The sequence below is a fragment of the Melanerpes formicivorus genome, unplaced genomic scaffold, assembly GCF_026170545.1.
Source record: "Melanerpes formicivorus ecotype bairdi unplaced genomic scaffold, bMelFor1.0.p_v2 SCAF_5, whole genome shotgun sequence".
Lineage (NCBI taxonomy): Eukaryota > Metazoa > Chordata > Aves > Piciformes > Picidae > Melanerpes > Melanerpes formicivorus.
This window is the reverse complement of record NW_027142357.1, coordinates 5933405-5949560: the sequence shown is the minus strand read 5'-3', so window position 1 is coordinate 5949560 and position 16156 is coordinate 5933405. Positions and strand designations below refer to the sequence as shown.

The window sequence follows — 16156 nt, the reverse complement described above, 5'->3', positions numbered from 1 at the left end:
AGGGGAATGGGTTCTTGTCAAACATCTACCTTTGAAAATCAGAATAGGTTAAGAATGGGGTTTAATTATGTACAAAACCAAACCAGCACATGATATTTTACCATTCTCCTTTAGATAAACGTCACCTTCTATACAACTCACGCTGTATACGGTGGAAGAGTCACTTCCTTACCAGGGATGTACTCATTCCTGTTGCTAAACTTGATTCAAATGCTTCTCCCTGAAAATGTGTTGTCTCAGATTTGACTGCCTTGTTCATGACAAACATTACCTCACCTGGGCTCCATCAAGTCTTCTCTGCAGCTGTGGAGCAGTTGTGCTGTATCATGGTCAAAGTCACCCAGCAGAGCTGTGAGCAATGATGTTGTCCCTCCTGCTTGCAGTGAACCGTTTCTATGCCCAGCCTGGGGCTGAAGGAAACTGTCATTCTGACACACAGTGGTAAGAGCTGAGCCTGCAAGAGAGGGAGCTAATGGGTAAAGTGAGTCCACAGCAGGAGCAATGAAAGAAGTACCTTCAATGGTGGCAAAAAATGCCATGACTATTCTGGGGTGTCCAGCAGCCCTCTTGCATCTCCTGTTCTGTGTGGTCTGTGGCAACTGGTGAGCAATGGATGGTAGCAGTAACTAGAAGGATCCAAGTAGGAGAAGGAGGGAGAAGAGATGCTGAGTGCCCAAACAGCTTGCTACAGCAAGGAGGACAAGGAGGTGGGTGACAGTAAAATGTGATGCCTGACCCAGGGAGTTGAGAACTGGGACAAGGCTCAAGGTGAGGAGGGCAGTCTCATTCACAGGGATTGTCCCATGCAGTGAGAGGAGTCCTACAGCGTTTTACATGATTGCTATGTTCCACTAGAGGACATGGAAGTGCACTGGGACCACTAACCTTAATTCTGGTGCTTGCTAACTTTTGAGTGGATCTTTGCAGTGTTAAAGATCTTCTTGTGTGCACTTACTTCTGTATGGAAATCAATACATTCCTCTCTAAGGGGCATAGGCCTGTGTCTACATAGTAAGCAGTGGCTGTAAAACAGGATTAATCATGACCAAACTAAGGTCCTGATTTTACCCTTTCTCTCACTTAACTGGCATATCTGTTTGAGCAAACAACACTGCTAAAATAAAGGATTAGTCCTTGGAGCCAAGATTTAGCAGGAATCTTCCACAACCACAGCATTCTAATTACTGAAAACACTGAATTAGCCTGGAACACTATCAGACAGTGAAAAGAATTAATCTGTGACTTCAGCTGGAACAAAAATATCATTGAGACAGAGATGTATCACAAATGTATTTATTGTTAGGTTAAAGAAAGTACAACATTTACACACTCTAGAATATAAAATTAGGTGCCTAAGTACAAAGCAGAAGACAAGACAAAACAGGAATTAACAAGAACATTAGGAGGCATTGAATCAAGCAGTGTAAATATTTTTTGTGACCTTTTTACTATATTTGCTTTACACTGACTCCCCAGCCTGAAAAAACTGATCGTTTCATAGGCAAGATGTGACTTGGGGTTGTCTTGTCAAAACCTGAGTGAGGCTTAGCAACAAGTACATCCTTGTATAAATAAATCACATCACGAATGTGGTTTTGGTTTATATCTTATTTGGAATATAACAGCACATACAGAATAAGCACTGAGACTTTAAAAAATCACTACTTTAAGAATTACCTAGCAATACATTTTCTCATCAATAGCTTTGCCTAAGTCTCATCAGTTCTGAAAAGAAATAGGATTTGCTGTCACTCTGAATGCATACTTGAAGAAATTACAGCGTATTCCCTATTGCACTTTCTTGGCCTTGCAGATTAGATGTTCCTGACACAGGAAAAGATGTCAGTTTGTCAGTTTTCACACTTCACCAGCCACAGTCAATGGATACAGAAGCACCACTTTCAGCTCCCGGCAGAACACTTCCCAAAACGCACTACTGGTTTTTGTAAGCTATGCTCCAGCACGGCTCCCAGGTGACTGTATTTTCAGCTGGTTTATGATATAAAATACACCCACTAAGGAATAGTTATGTGCCTCCAGGATGGATTGAGTTGAGTGCACAAAACCCCACATTACAACAGACACTGCACACGCTTGCTGACTTGTGTTCAGGCACACAGATTTTTTTTTTAATCGATCATCTTGCCTTTCTTAGCTTGAGTGAATGCCTTGAGTCTTATTGAAAATCTGTCCTTATCTCCAGTTTATTTTTACTTTCTACAGAAGCATTTTTGTTGTAGAGATTCCTTTTGTTAACTCTCTTTAATTGGATATTAAAAGCTATCTAAAGAAATTACTTTTTTCCTTTGTAATTCATGGTTGTACCCATTTACAGACAGAAGCAGAGAAATACAGATGCCTCAGGAGCATCCAGAGATGTATAGTCAGAAATAAGAGTACTAAAAATCTGTCAAACTTTAATTCCCTCAGGAGGGAAGTTTAACTAAACTATCTCTTGGCTGTACCATACATGACTCTAAAACCTTTGCATCTTGGGGGCAAAACAAATAAGATTTGTGTTCCCTGTAGGCTTCATGTTCACAAAACTTAAGATCTGTAGTTTCTTCTCAGACTCTTTCAGTTAAAGACTTCAGATGTCAAAGGTTGTCATTCAAAATAAGAAATTATTTTAAACTTACAAACTCACAAGAAAAATGCATTTGAGAGGAAAAATCTCCCTAATTTGCAATGTGTGAGACATATCCTAGAAGACACAAAGTTTTTTAGCATCTGTGCCACACGCTAAAGTTTCTGGTAGATGCAGAAGACTCCAGCTATGAGAGTACTTTGCTGTTCCCAGATAATTTACCCAGTGATTAAACTTTAAATAGATTCCACAAAATAGATGAAAAACCTGATATTTCTACATGAAGTAATAACTTCCTCTAATATACTGCATGGCCTTTGTCTTTAAATTAGTGTTCTTAGGTTAGGCTGTGTAACAGGATGTAGAAATGTAACTGTGAGTTTTCTTGGTTCTGGTTTTATTTTGTCTTTGTTGCAATACTGGGGTCATGATCTCTCTACTCCAAGGCAGGCTAGGGTTGAGCCCTCCACACCCTCATCAGTCCTTCCTCTCCAGAGTTTGTGGGGTTTTTTATTGTTGTTTTGTTTGTCTGTTGTTGGGTTTTTTTTTAATGTTTCCTTAATGTGAATTATTTTGTATCTTCTTTTAGTGTTACTTATTTTGTGGCCTTTCTCACTGGAAAAAAAAACAACCCAAACCAACCAACCTACAAATCCAAAACCAACCAGTTGTCTGCATATATCATGACTTTTATTTTTTGACTTTTATATTTTTGGTTTTTACATCAAATATAGATGGAAGCTCATGAAAAAAAAAAAAAAGTTCAGTGGTATTTAGCTTTGTCCCTCAATAAGGATTTCTTTACATTGCACACAATAAATGCTTTGGTAACCTTGACGAGTTTTAAAAGGAATATTTTATATATTCACATCCTTTAAGTGTCAGTTGTGTCCTGTAGCTCTTGACTGCTTGGGGTAAGAAGGTTACTTCTTATTCCTTCCAGCTTAATCATTGAGTGACAACAGGTGCTCAACACATTAAGAAATTACTTTAAGAAACCAGAAATAAATTAATTTTCCCACTGAGTTTCACTGCCTTAAAAGCCAAGAGCTGTAATTTTGAACAGTCTTACATCTCCAGTGACTACCTAACCCTACCTTTCTCTATATAATCTCTTTCTCAGAGATTCTGACAGCTTCTGCCTACTTGGTGCCGGGCCCGGGGCGCGGGAACCGGCCGCCACTCTCCGCTAATTCGTCACTTTCCCGTGCCGCCTGGGGGCAGTATTGGCCCTGCAACGGCGGTCCTGAGGGCTACGGGTCCCTGCCCCGGGCCGGCGGTCTTGGCGGGTCCAGAGATACGAGGAGCACAGGGGGTCCTCAGCAGCAAGCTGTAGGGAAGAGACTAAGTCACAGCCCCGTCTGCTCTGCTTTGGGTCTCAACCGTCTTAAGCGAGACCATCCCCTCGCGCTGTTGGGCTCTGCTTGCTCGCCCTCAGTAACCGTGCTCTGAGCGTGGCGTTCCCCTCCACCGCCTGCAGCTCTACGGCTGACGGTGGCTGCGGCTCCACTCTTAACACCTGTGCCTCCTCACGAACGCCATCCCTACGCAGCCTATTAAGCCCTTTTCGTCGCACACCGGTTTCGCCCTGACACAGGCGCAGCTCAAACCTCCCTATAATATACGCGGGAAGCATTCGCTCTGCTTCCTAGTACACACTAGACGGTTCCCCCTGACGTACGGGACGATCCCTCCCGCGCCCCTCTGCTGGGAACCGCGGTAGGTGCGCTGAGAGTTCACTGCTCCCCGCTCACTCGTTCACAGCCCTGCCTGCCCCTCGCCCGCCCGCCGCCGCGCGCCGCGCTCCGCGCACCGCCCGCGACACGCCCCTTCCCGAAGCCTATTGGTCGCCGTGGCGCCCCCCTGGTGGCTACCGCAGCGCTGAATGGCCCCGTGACCCGTCCGTCAGTGCCTCCCGTCACAACACGCCCAGCTGCTGTCACAACAGAGCGGTACTGCCGCGGCGGCACTTCCTGCGCGCCGCTCCCCGCGGCCGCCCCGCCGGGCGCACCGTCCTGTTTCTCCGCTCCTCCCGCACCGTGGTGGGCTGCAGAGTGTCGCGCCGGTAACCTCAGCTGCGGAGAACAGTGATGGCTCTACCAGGGAAAGTTGTCGCTGCCGCCGTACCTTGAGGGAAGAGCCGCGGGACGCCCTTCGTCCGTGTGTGTATCCCCTCCCCGTTGCCCTCCTAGCGCCCCGAAGAAGTTGACATCTTTCGGCGGGGCGATGGCAGAGCCTGCCGGCAGCAGAGAACTGCCGGCGGCGGGCCGTGTCCCTCTGGATGCCGCGCACCGTGCCGAGGAGGAGATCGACCCGGCTTCTCTGGATGCCCCGGCGGCGGCCGCGGGCAGGAGGCGGGAGCGGCGGAGCGGCGTCTCGGCCGTCGGTACCGCTGAGCGCTTCCCCAGTAGTAGCCTTGGAGTGGCGGCAACCCCGGACCCCGACGTCTGCCTGCTGGAGGCGGCCAAGGCCACCCCTCGAAGGAGCAGCATCATCAAGGTAGGGGCGAGTCGCCACACCGGCAAGTTTTCGCGGGTCCCTCCTCAGCCCATGCCGGCGAGGGAGGGAGCCAGGACGGGCGAGAACCCGACGCCCACGCCCCTCTCAGGTGAAATAGCCGCTTCGCTGCCCTGCCTCGTACCGAGCAAGGGCGGCGGTGCTGTAGCGTTGTCCTCCCGGAGCCTTCCGCGGGAAGGTGCATGCTCGTAGGCGTTGTCCTCGGGGGCGTCCCCGGCCGGCCAGCCAGTGTGGCGGGAGCTGGCTCCGGTGCTGGGTTGTGCGGAGAGGGCTGCGTGTCGGGGTCCCGACTGTGCCCCGTGAGTTTGGCAGCGGAGAAGCTGCCCGCTGAGTTGTGAAGTTCTGGCGTAGCGGCTTGTTCCGGCTCTTACTGAGTATTCATGCAGCAGCTAGAAGCAGAACGAGTGGCTTGTGCAGCCGTGGTATCCTTGGCTCTTGAGCATCCAAATCCGCGCTGGCACACGGTGAGAGGAGGCTGAATATGGCACAGATTGCTGCGGAGCAGCTCTGGGGGTGTAATACCCTCTGTGTGACTTTAACAGCTTGGGCGTGCTCCTGGCACTCGCCGCCTTTGTTATAAACTGGTAGAGAAAAATGGCCTTATGGTTGCATTGGTCTGGTTTGTGTCCCAATTTAATTTTTAAGAATAAACGGTGTGGTTTCAGATTAAGTGATGTCTCCTTGCCAGTACGCAGGCTAATCGCTGAGGAGACGGTGAATAAAGTCTCCTGGGCAAAGTTAATTTGGCACATGCTCACATGCAGTCCTCTTGGGATGATTTGCACTTGGAAGGCATCGGGAGAACAGTGGTAAACGAGACTTCACCTCGGTAGATGTGTGAAGGCAGGGCTCTTAGCCAAAGGCAAAGCAGCAAAGCAGGCAGCTCAGCTCTTAGAGCCTGGGAGATCCATTGAAGGGATTGATAATCAAAACGTTTTCTTTTTGCATTTTAAAGCTTTAACATTCAGAGATAGTGAAGTGTAAAAGAGCCTCTGGGATCCTTTGAAAATTCCACCTTGAAATGTTAACCCATTAAATCCAACAAAGCATTGAAGTGTGGCTTTAGCCTTCTAAAGGCATCCATTGAGTGTGGTGGGAATGCTTCCAATACGAAGTTACATAAATGATCTGCTAAATCAGGACCAAAGTTGGGGAAGTGTTTTGGTATGGAAATGGTATTTTCTCTCGGAATTGTGTGAAGGTTGCAAATCTACAGTCTTGGATATAAAGAACATATAACAGTTTTTACAGACTGCACCAGTCTGGTAGGTAAGTTCTCATGACTGGGTAGCATTTTGACTATGGGCTGATACTTAGCAATGCTACTGTGAAAATGATCTATCTTCCAGCTGGAGGAATTTCTGGAGATCACAGATCACAGATGCATCCTGGGATGGTCTTTATCAACAGAGAGATTTCTGATAGGGATAAGACATCATTACATAAGGAACTGGTAAAGCCTCATGTGAGATACTGAGTAAACTCAGCTTCCTGCACTTAGGGGTGGTGCATTCAAACTGGAGAAGATCAGAAGGACAGATAGAATGGGCTGATAAGGTCAATGGATTGAATGTGGTATAAGAAAGAAATCTGATTCCTAGGACAGCATTGCCTGTGGAACAAAGGATGCTTATTCATAGAATGGCTTCATTTGCAAGGGACCTTAGAGATCTTCTACTCCAACCTCCCTCCTGTGGGCATGGATGTCTCTCAACTATACTCAGCTGCTCAAGGCCTCATCTGGCCTTAAACAGCCCCAGAGTTCCAGCCTAGAAATCAGACAATTACTCCAATCACTGTAAGGGTCTGGAATGGGTTTATGACAGGAATTGAATGAACAATACCTGAAATAATCTTAAATACTGTTAAGATGATGTATTAACTTAGACAAGATGGTTGTGTCTCATAGCAGATATCTGAACTGGAGAATTTGCAGGCTATGCTTCTCTTGGACTGGGCAATACATTTATTTTCCCACAAGGGAAATTAAATAATTTATTTGTTGGCATATTTTAGGAATTTCTGATGTCCGAGGTAATGTTCATGAGGAACATCAGATGTAATTGGAATACAACCTCCCCTGCAATTTACCTTTTCTATTTGTTCATGACTTCAACATGCAAGAATTCTGTTTAAGCATTGTGTGTTTTGCAGGGGAATAAATTTTGCTGCTTTATATTATTTGTTTTGCTCTAAATGTCTATATAGTCATCTGAATCTATAGTCAAAATAGTATTCCATCACTTTCCTTAAGCTGCCTTTACCAACTGCAAGAGGGGCCTTAAAGAAGCAAGGGAAATTGCACAGTAAGGACAAGCTCTTACTCTGCAGGAGTTGGAACACCTGCACTCTTCCCACTTCCCTCCCAGTTATTTCAAGGTGTGCTTTAGGCAGGGGATGGTCTCACAGGATTAAGCAAGAAGTTCAAATTCTGTAGATTTAGATGATGAAACATGCTTTTAGTGTAATTTTTCCCCAGCTATCTTCTGGAACTCTGCAAGTTTCAAGGTTAACATCTGAGTGCAATTCCAGTGGAAGCCAGACTTGCTTACACTGTAGTGTTTTGGCATCCACAGTATAACTGTGAAGTATGAAGGACTGAACTTGCTTAAAAAAACTCTTTCCTGCAGCAAATTACATCTGGCATATACTGCAAGTAAAATATGAACCCTTTGAGATAATCTTTAGTGCATTCATGTGCTCTATATTTGGCTTCAGAAACAAGAGAACTCATTTCTACAAAAGGAACAAAATGTAGCTGGAATATTTTTATTCCCATTTTGCTTTGCTGATGCTCACAGCTCTTGTAGACTGAGGTAAATTTGAAGCAGCATTAATGAGAAATAGCAGTGGCTTCTCTTGTGCTTTAGCAAATTGCCCTAATACATGTGTATTAGTTGTGTTTGGGGATTTGGTTTTTTTTTTTGGTCTTTGGGGGGTGGTTATTGCAAGGCAGAGGTAAAGATCTTACTACAGAAATGGCGCAAAAAGGGTTTTGCCATAAGGAGCCTGCAGTCAGCAGAGTACAATGGTTGGGAGAAGGGGCAAGAACTTCACCCATTTTTAAAGAAGCCTGAAGATGGACTGTTCGCTAAATTATTTGCTGAGCATTTCCATGTTTTGAAGTTGGTGTTTTTTGTGAAGAATCCAGAGTCATTTGTTTGGAAATACAATGTTAATTGCAACCACTTCTAAGGCAGGAGAGCAGAAGACAGTGCTTGAAGAACTGTTGGGTTTTTTGTGTGTGGGGTGGTGTTTCGGGTTTTTTTGTACCTAAGGCTTTGCAAGCCTTCCTGTGTGGGGCTGTAAAGAGAGTTGAATGATGTTGTTTTCCTTCTGGCATGTCCTTCTGACATTGCCATGTAGTATCATTTTAATGAAGGAGTAGGAAGGCTGTGTCATTTGTTTGTAATGCCCACTGAAATAGTTTGTAAATGTGAATCAAAATATTTCCCTGTCAGTTCTTGCCAGGCGTCTGTCTCTGTTTGCATGCGGTACAAACTTTTGGGACCATGTGTTTGCTTTTTTGCTTCCTGGGTATTTGTGTTATGATCCTGTGGCAGATAACACAGCTCTGCATTATGTTGGCAACAGCAGACTATACCCATGAAGTGAACTTGAAGTAGGAACTGCAGAGTCAGGCTTCAACTTCATTCGCAGTCGAGCTGTGAGACCTTCAGCTGAGGTTCTTCAAAGGCCATTTGCTTTTCTTTCATGAACTTCTTTTTTTTTTTTTTTTTCCCCTTCCTTCTTTGAAAGCTTGTTGATTTGTCCTTGCCTGTCATATTTTCCTAGTCTTAAGAACTGCAAAGCCTGGGACTTTGCAGTTGAGTTCATTAGTGGAAGTGAATCTAGCCAAGCTGTCTTGTTTCAAGAAGTTTTATTTATCCTAGTGACATTTTTAGCTTTAAAAAAGATAAACCTACAATAAAAAAAGAATAAGGCTTAGTTTCTTTCAACCTGTGTTCTGAAGTGTGGTGACAGAATTAAAGTAGTTTAAATATGTGATACTTTCATGTGTGCAACGTGACTGTTGAAGACTTTTTTCCTACCGCTATGGAAAGACTGCCACAAAATGATAAATTAATCAGGTTCATAAAATCACAGAATTGTCAGGGTTGGAAGGGGCCTCAAAGATCATCTAGTTCCAATCCCCCTGCCATGGGCAGGGACACCTCACACTAGATCAGGTTGCTTAGAGCTACATCCAGCCTGGCCTTAAAAACCTTCAGGGATGGGGCATCTACCACCTCCCTTTGTAATCTATTCCAGTGTCTCACCACCCTCATGGTGAAGAATTTCTTCGTAACATCCAATCTGAATCTACCCACTTCTAGTTTTGCACCATCCCCCCTAGTCCTATCACTACCTGACACCCTCAAAAGTCCCTCACCACCTTTCATGTAGGCCCCCTTCAGATACCGAAAGGTCACAATAAGGTCTCCTCTGAGCCTTCTCCTCTCCAGACTGAATAGCCCGGAGAAGAGAAGGAAAAAGGTAACTGTTGGGCGATATTTTAATGTATGTAAATTCGCGAACATTGTGGAGAGAGAACCAGGGAACTGATGTTCACTCTTGTGCAGAGTGTGAAGTAGGGGAAGCCCAGTGATAGTTACACCAGCGGGTTTAAAATAAGTGTTTTCTGACACAGCATGAAATTAGATCATGTACTTAACAGCCACAGAAAGCTGTGGCAGTCAGAAATGTAAATGGGTTCAAGCAGGTACAAAACGACGGGTTGATGGAGGACAGCATTGCAATGCACCAAAGACATCTGACTTAGAAAGTCCCTAAACTACAAGCAGTTAACACTGGGAAGGCACAGCAGAGATTGACCACTTTGTACTTTGCTGCTGTTTATTTGTCTCCTGGTGCATATCCTCCTGTAGCTGGGATACCAGCCTGGACTGACCTTTGTCTAACCCCAGATCTATTTGTTAAGGAAAACTTTAATACGCTATTAAGGGACATGGAAGACTGTTATCAGCTATTGCTAGTTTTAAAATGGCTTAGAAATGAAAATAATCTTCTCTGTTAATCAGTTATTTAGAATATACATATATAGTTTTATTTTTTTGCAAGTTTTACAGCATTTTGGGGTTTTGTTTTGTTAGTTTGTTGCACCCATATTCTATCCAGCACTTTTTTTTTTTCCCTTTTGTTTTCTTTTCTCCCCACAAGCAGCTACCTGAGACAACTTTGATCAGGACCTGTGCTGGTTGTTGACCTGCTTTGGTTAAAAGAATTATATCCAGTAATTAGAAAAACTCTTGATCTTCAGTGATACTGTGGAACTGTTGTATTTTTTCATGAAGATGCCTTCTCTTGGAGGGCAGTGGGTGTTTCAGATTGGGGTTTAGCCCCTACCTTTTCTCAGAAAACAAAGCAGCTTTGGTAGTTCCACAGTGGCTGTGCCTAAAATAATATTGTAGCAAGAAAGAATTTAGGTTTTGTGGATTTCTTTTTTTTTGGGGGGGTATTGATAATAATAATCTGTAAACTACAATCCACTGAAGACTTCAGTGTATAAAGTGAAATTCAGAAGCATGATTTAGGCATGTGGGTCTCATGACACTATCCTGAAGGCTCAGCCAGCTTCTTCTCAGAGATCTAAGTTTTGCCAGAAGAGTTTCTTACAGAGGTTCTTCTGTTATGCAGCAGTCACTTAACACTTGCTGCTGAGCATTTCAGTATATACCTTGTGCACAAGTTGATATATGAGTAATAGATGATGGTCTCTCTCCATTGAGTTTCATGGAATGGTTTCATGTTTAAACTAGACTTCCTATTTCTGATGGTTGGATTTGCCACAAAATACAGTAATTCCAATTTGCAGCCATCTCTGCACTTGGGTAAAAAGTCAATTAACTTTTCAGGGAGAACTTGGCCTGGCTAAAAGTCTTTTAAAAATCAGTGGAAGCCTTTACACTTCCTTGTGTAAATTTTAGTACTCTTAAAAAAACAAACAACCAACAACCAACCACCAAACCCAAACAACCCCACATCCCAAGAACCCAGGGCAAACTGCTTCTATTAGAGTTTATAGTGTATTTGTCTATTGTGCTGACTGCTGGCTCTGGAGAATTTTTCCTTGTCAGCTGATTCCATGTAGCAGATAGTGTAAGACATGACTAGTGATCTGATTAAACATGTGGGTGGTGATGGATAATGGTATTGTGTTTGTGGTATTGTAATAGTCAGGAATATTTGGATATCCTCCATGGAAATTCCCTAAGAGCGGTCTTTTCCAAACTGCTGGGACAATGTCCTTTCTGTGGGGTACCAGCAGGTCTAGCAATCGTCAAACACAAGCTCTGGCAGGTGGTTTCAGGAATTCGCTTGACAGGTTTTCTGGGTAAGGTGTAGGATTTGATATGGTCAGGAATAAGGGATGAAGTCGGTGATCCTGGTTGATTTGTTTTTAAGGCACGTTCTGTGCACAGGGACTGCTGTGCAGAGGCACATTAATGCTGGTTTGACCCTACCTTCTGTTGGAATGATGGCTGTGGTGGGTAGAGCAGCAGCAGAGGAATGCTTTCTGCTGCTTTCCAAATAAAAATGTTGGCTTTTTTTTTTTGTTTTTAATATCTGTGCAGAGATGCAAACTTTGCTTCTTAGGATGATATTTTATTCATTCTGCAGTTCCACTGAGATCAGCTCCATCTGTAACAAAAATGGTTTGAGTTAATGGTATTTTTCTTTCCCCTGTCCTTCCCTACAGTAGATGTCAAGGCAGTTACTGTAGGACCAATAATTTGTCCTTGGAGAAACATTTTAGCTGATGATGCTCAAACCTCACCAGCATGTGTTTTGCTTTCCAGGATGCCCCTGGAAAGTGTAATTTCTGGTAGTACCTTGGTGATTAATCCAAGGAATGAGGAACGATGTTTAATACTACTTTTTATTATACATGTATTCTAGCTTTCTTTTCTTTTTGCCAGTATGATTTCAAGGTTTTTGAGATGCACAACAGTTTAGGAACTACTCAGACGTGATAAAAAAACTTATGTTCTGTGGAAGGCTAAATGCCTTTATTGAATACTAAGAAGTTCTGAAGACCAATCATAGAATTCTAAAATGGTTTGTGCTGGAAGGAATCTTGGAAATCGTGGGCAGGGACACCTTCCACTAGACCAGCTTGCTCAAGGTCCTATTCAACCTGGCCCTGAACACCTTCACGGGGTTGGGGTGCATCTCCAGCTCTCCTGGACAACCTGTTCCAGTGTCTCACCACCCTCACTGTAAAGATTTCCTTCCTAGTATCCAGTCTACATCTACCCTATTCCAACTTAAAGCTGTTACTACAAGTCCTTCCCCAGCTTTCTTGTAGGCCCCCTTCAGATACTGGAAGGCTGCTCTAAGGTCTCCCTGGAGCCTTCTCTTCTCCAGGCTGAACAGCCCTAACTCATGCAGCCTGTCCTCATAGGAGAGGTGCTTCAGCCCTTTCATCATTTTTGTGGCCTTCTCTGGACCCTTGCCATCAAGATCCATGTCCTTTTTGTTTGGGGCACCAGAACTGGACAGTGCTGCAGGTGGGGTCTCACAAAAGCAGACTACAGGGGCAATATCCCCTCCCTCTCCTGCTGCTCACACTTCTTTTGATGCAGCCCAGTACATGTCTGCCTTCTGGGCTGCCAGTGACCACTGCCAGCTCATGGTGAGTTTTTCATCAGCTGATACCCTCAAATCCTTCTCTTGAAGGCTGCTATCAAGCCATTTCCTGCCCAGCCTGTATTTCTGCTTGGGATTACCCCTCCCCAGGTGCAGGACCTCGCACTTGGCCTTGTAGAACTTCATGAGGTTGTCTTGGGCCACCTCTCTAGCCTGTCCAGGTCCCTCTGGGTGGCATCCCTTCCCTCCAGCATGTTGGCCAAACCATAGCATATGACTTACAAAGATGTTAAGCAGCACTAGTTTCAGTACAGTACTGGCACCATTACAGGTCTTTGTATGTATTGCTGTAGGAGTGTGTTTACAGTCAGTGCCTTGTTCTTGGTTGTGAAGTCTACTTATGAAGAATGCTGTCTTCTAGAGGAAACTTTTTATGTCAGAACTTTGTAGTTGTAGTGATTTTTGAGCCCCTTCCTTATTGCACTGACTCAGTTTATTTGTGGTTCATTTTTAATGCTTGTATTTATTAAGTTGCAAGTCTTTGGCTATTAAAACTGTATATATACCTTAATTAAAACTGAGAAAAGGCATTCCTGCTCCATAGCCACTTACATCAACAACAGTAGTCTTGGGATTATTGGATTATTTTGGGTAGGGTACATCAAGTCATGTTATTGTGACAAGCCTATTTAAAGGCACCTGGCATCAGATTTAAGCAGTTGGGTTTTAGTTCTGGTTTTGTGGTGAGGATAACTTTTTTTGGTTTTTGAGAGGAAAAATTCTTGGTGCCTTCTGTCAGTTTTAGCCCACTGTTGTGATTTGCATAGAAGAATAAAGCATCATGTTTTAGCTTGACATTAGATTGTTCTGTTAAGATGCTTTCAAAGTACAATATAGAGGACTCTCATTGTAAATATAGGTGGATTCTGGCTTCTTGCAGAGGAAGCAGTGCAGGGTTATTTATTTATGTGTGTATTTATTTATGTATTGGAATAGAATAGAATAAACCAGGTTAGAAGAGACCTTCAAGATCATCAAGTCCAACCTATCATCCAAAGCCACCTAATCAACTAAACCACACAACCAAGCACCCTATCAAGTCTCCTCCTAAACACCTCCAATGATGGCGACTCCACCACATCCCCAGGCAGCACATTCCAATGGGCAATCACTCTCTCTATGAAGAATTTCTTCCTAACATCCAATCTAAACCTTCCCTGGTGCAGCTTGAGACTGTGTCCTCTTGCTCTGGTGCTGGCTGCCTGGGAGAAGAGACCAGCCCCCACCTGTCTACAATCCCCCTTTAGGTAGTTGTAGAGAGCAATAAGGTCTCCCCGAGCCTCCTCTTCTCCAGACTAAGCAACCCTAACTCCCTCAGCCTCTCCTCATAGGGCTTGTGTTCCAAACCCCTTACCAGCTTTGTTTCCCTTCTCTGGACACGTTCCAGCAAGTCAACCTCCCTGCTCCTGCTGGCCACACTGTTCCTGATGCCCTCTTGGCTGCCTGGGCACACTGCGAGCTCATGTTTAGCCTACCATCAACCAGCACCCCCAGGTCCCTTTCTGCCTGGCCACTCTCCAGCCACTCTGACCCCAGCCTGTAGCACTGCATGGGGTTGCTGTGGCCAGTGTACAGAACCTGGCACTTAGACGTGTTCAATCTCATGCTGTTGGACTCTGCCCATCTGTCCATCCTGTCAAGGTCCCTCTGCAAAGCCCCTCTAACCTCTAGCAGATCAACTCCTGCCCCCAGCTTGGTGTCATCTGCAAATTTACTGATGATGGACTCAATGCCCTCATCTAATCATCAATGAAGATATTAAAGAGCTTGGGGGACACCACTGGTGACTGGCTGCCAGCTGGATGTGGCACCATTCACCACCACTCTCTGGGCTTGGCCCTCCAGCCAGTTCCTAACCCAACGCCGTGTGCTCCTGTCCAAGCCATGGGCTGACCATGCAATTTCATTTTCCCCTCTTTTGTTTTTTTACAAGAATTTTCAGTAATACCTGTTTAGAGGTTGCATTTTACTCAGCTGAAGTGACTGCTGATCTGTTCAAGCCAAATCTATCAAGAGAGCCCTGTGAATGAATGACTGTAAGATCTCTTTTCTTTTTCCAAATGAGATTGTGTAGGAGCTTGTTAAATTAGCTTGACAAATGTGATGGTTTAATAACAGGATTCTGTTCCATTGGAGTGTAACACACCTCCGGGCACTATCTTCTGTAAAAATGGTAATAAAAAATTCTGTGATCGCTGGCCAAAACATAGACATTGGAATTCATTGAAGGTATGAAAACAGACTTCATGCAAAGGTTTTGTGTTCTGTGATGGATGGAGCTCAGTCCCAAATGCCACATGGGAGTGACTGAGGTCTGCTGGGCCTGACCCAGCAGGTCAGGTAACACCTGAGTCTGGATGTGGGGTTAAAAGCAGATATGTTCTGGGAAATATGGGTGTATTCTGAAGGGAGCCTTGTCTCCTAGTGTTACATAAAATTGGCTGTACTTGTTTATAATCTGGAATTGCAAGTCATAGTATATATAGCTTGTGAATGTCTTTCTCCCTGTTCTGATTCACACTGGCAGTTGCTCCCTAAAGCAATGCAGATTTTCAGTATAAACAGCTTCTGCAGCCTCTGAAATCAGTGGCAATTTATCCCTTACCATCAGTGGAGGAAGGACTGGGTTGAACACAAACACCTGATTGCTAAATGTTGTCATTTCACTTTGAAATGTCCTTCTTCAGGCTCCTGCAGACTCAAAATGTTGTTTGTTAATTTTTTCTTTGGTGCCGATCCTACCTGGTGAGGTTGGTTTGGCAAAGCAGTGCTCCTTTAAACCTGAACGACGTTACTGCTGACAGATGAATGTGAGGTGGTTGTTTCCAGATAACAGTTGCTCTTCTTAGAAACACACCAAAAAAAGAGTAAGTAGCTATTTGAGTGGAGAAAAGAAGATGGAGGTGACTTAAACCAATGTACTTACTGTGAGTCGTTTCCTTGGCCATGCTGCTGCAGGGTCTGTGTGCTGAATGTGTATTAACATTTCCGTCAGATTCAGTGCCTTCCCCCCCCCCCCCCCCCCCCCTTCTTCTAAATCTTTATAGATAAGAGGGAATCCCCTTTGTAAGGTGGTGAGACCCACAAGTCTGATGCTCAGGAACAGTGTTTAGAAGTATTTAATCTCAATGGACTGTTCCAAATTTCATTGGGAGAAAATCGGAGCCTGTTTGCGGCCCTTAGTACCACAGAGGAGTGTGCCCTGCAGCCATCTCTCTTGACGTTGGAGACTTGCTTTTACAAAACCCACATGCTGGTTACTTAAATTACAGTGTATTCTCATCCTGAGTGTAGATTACATAGACTAGTGCAAGGACTGCTGTTTTTTTCTGCAGAAGAAGCTCGATTGCAACAGCAGAGAGGGAAGATCAGTACATGTTT

At 44.5% G+C, this 16156-nt stretch overlaps 1 protein-coding gene across 2 annotated transcripts in view; it reads left to right on the top strand.

The window, feature by feature from the left end:
- The first annotated feature begins 4560 nt into the window (after positions 1-4560).
- Positions 4561-16156, top strand: part of PLCL1 (phospholipase C like 1 (inactive)) — a 202400-nt gene continuing 190804 nt past the window's right edge. For both annotated transcript variants that reach the window (XM_068137945.1, XM_068137946.1), the window contains exon 1: positions 4561-5086. In XM_068137945.1, the coding sequence (XP_067994046.1) occupies positions 4814-5086 (273 nt within the window). In that variant the 5' untranslated portion in view covers positions 4561-4813. The remainder of the gene's footprint in view (positions 5087-16156) is intronic.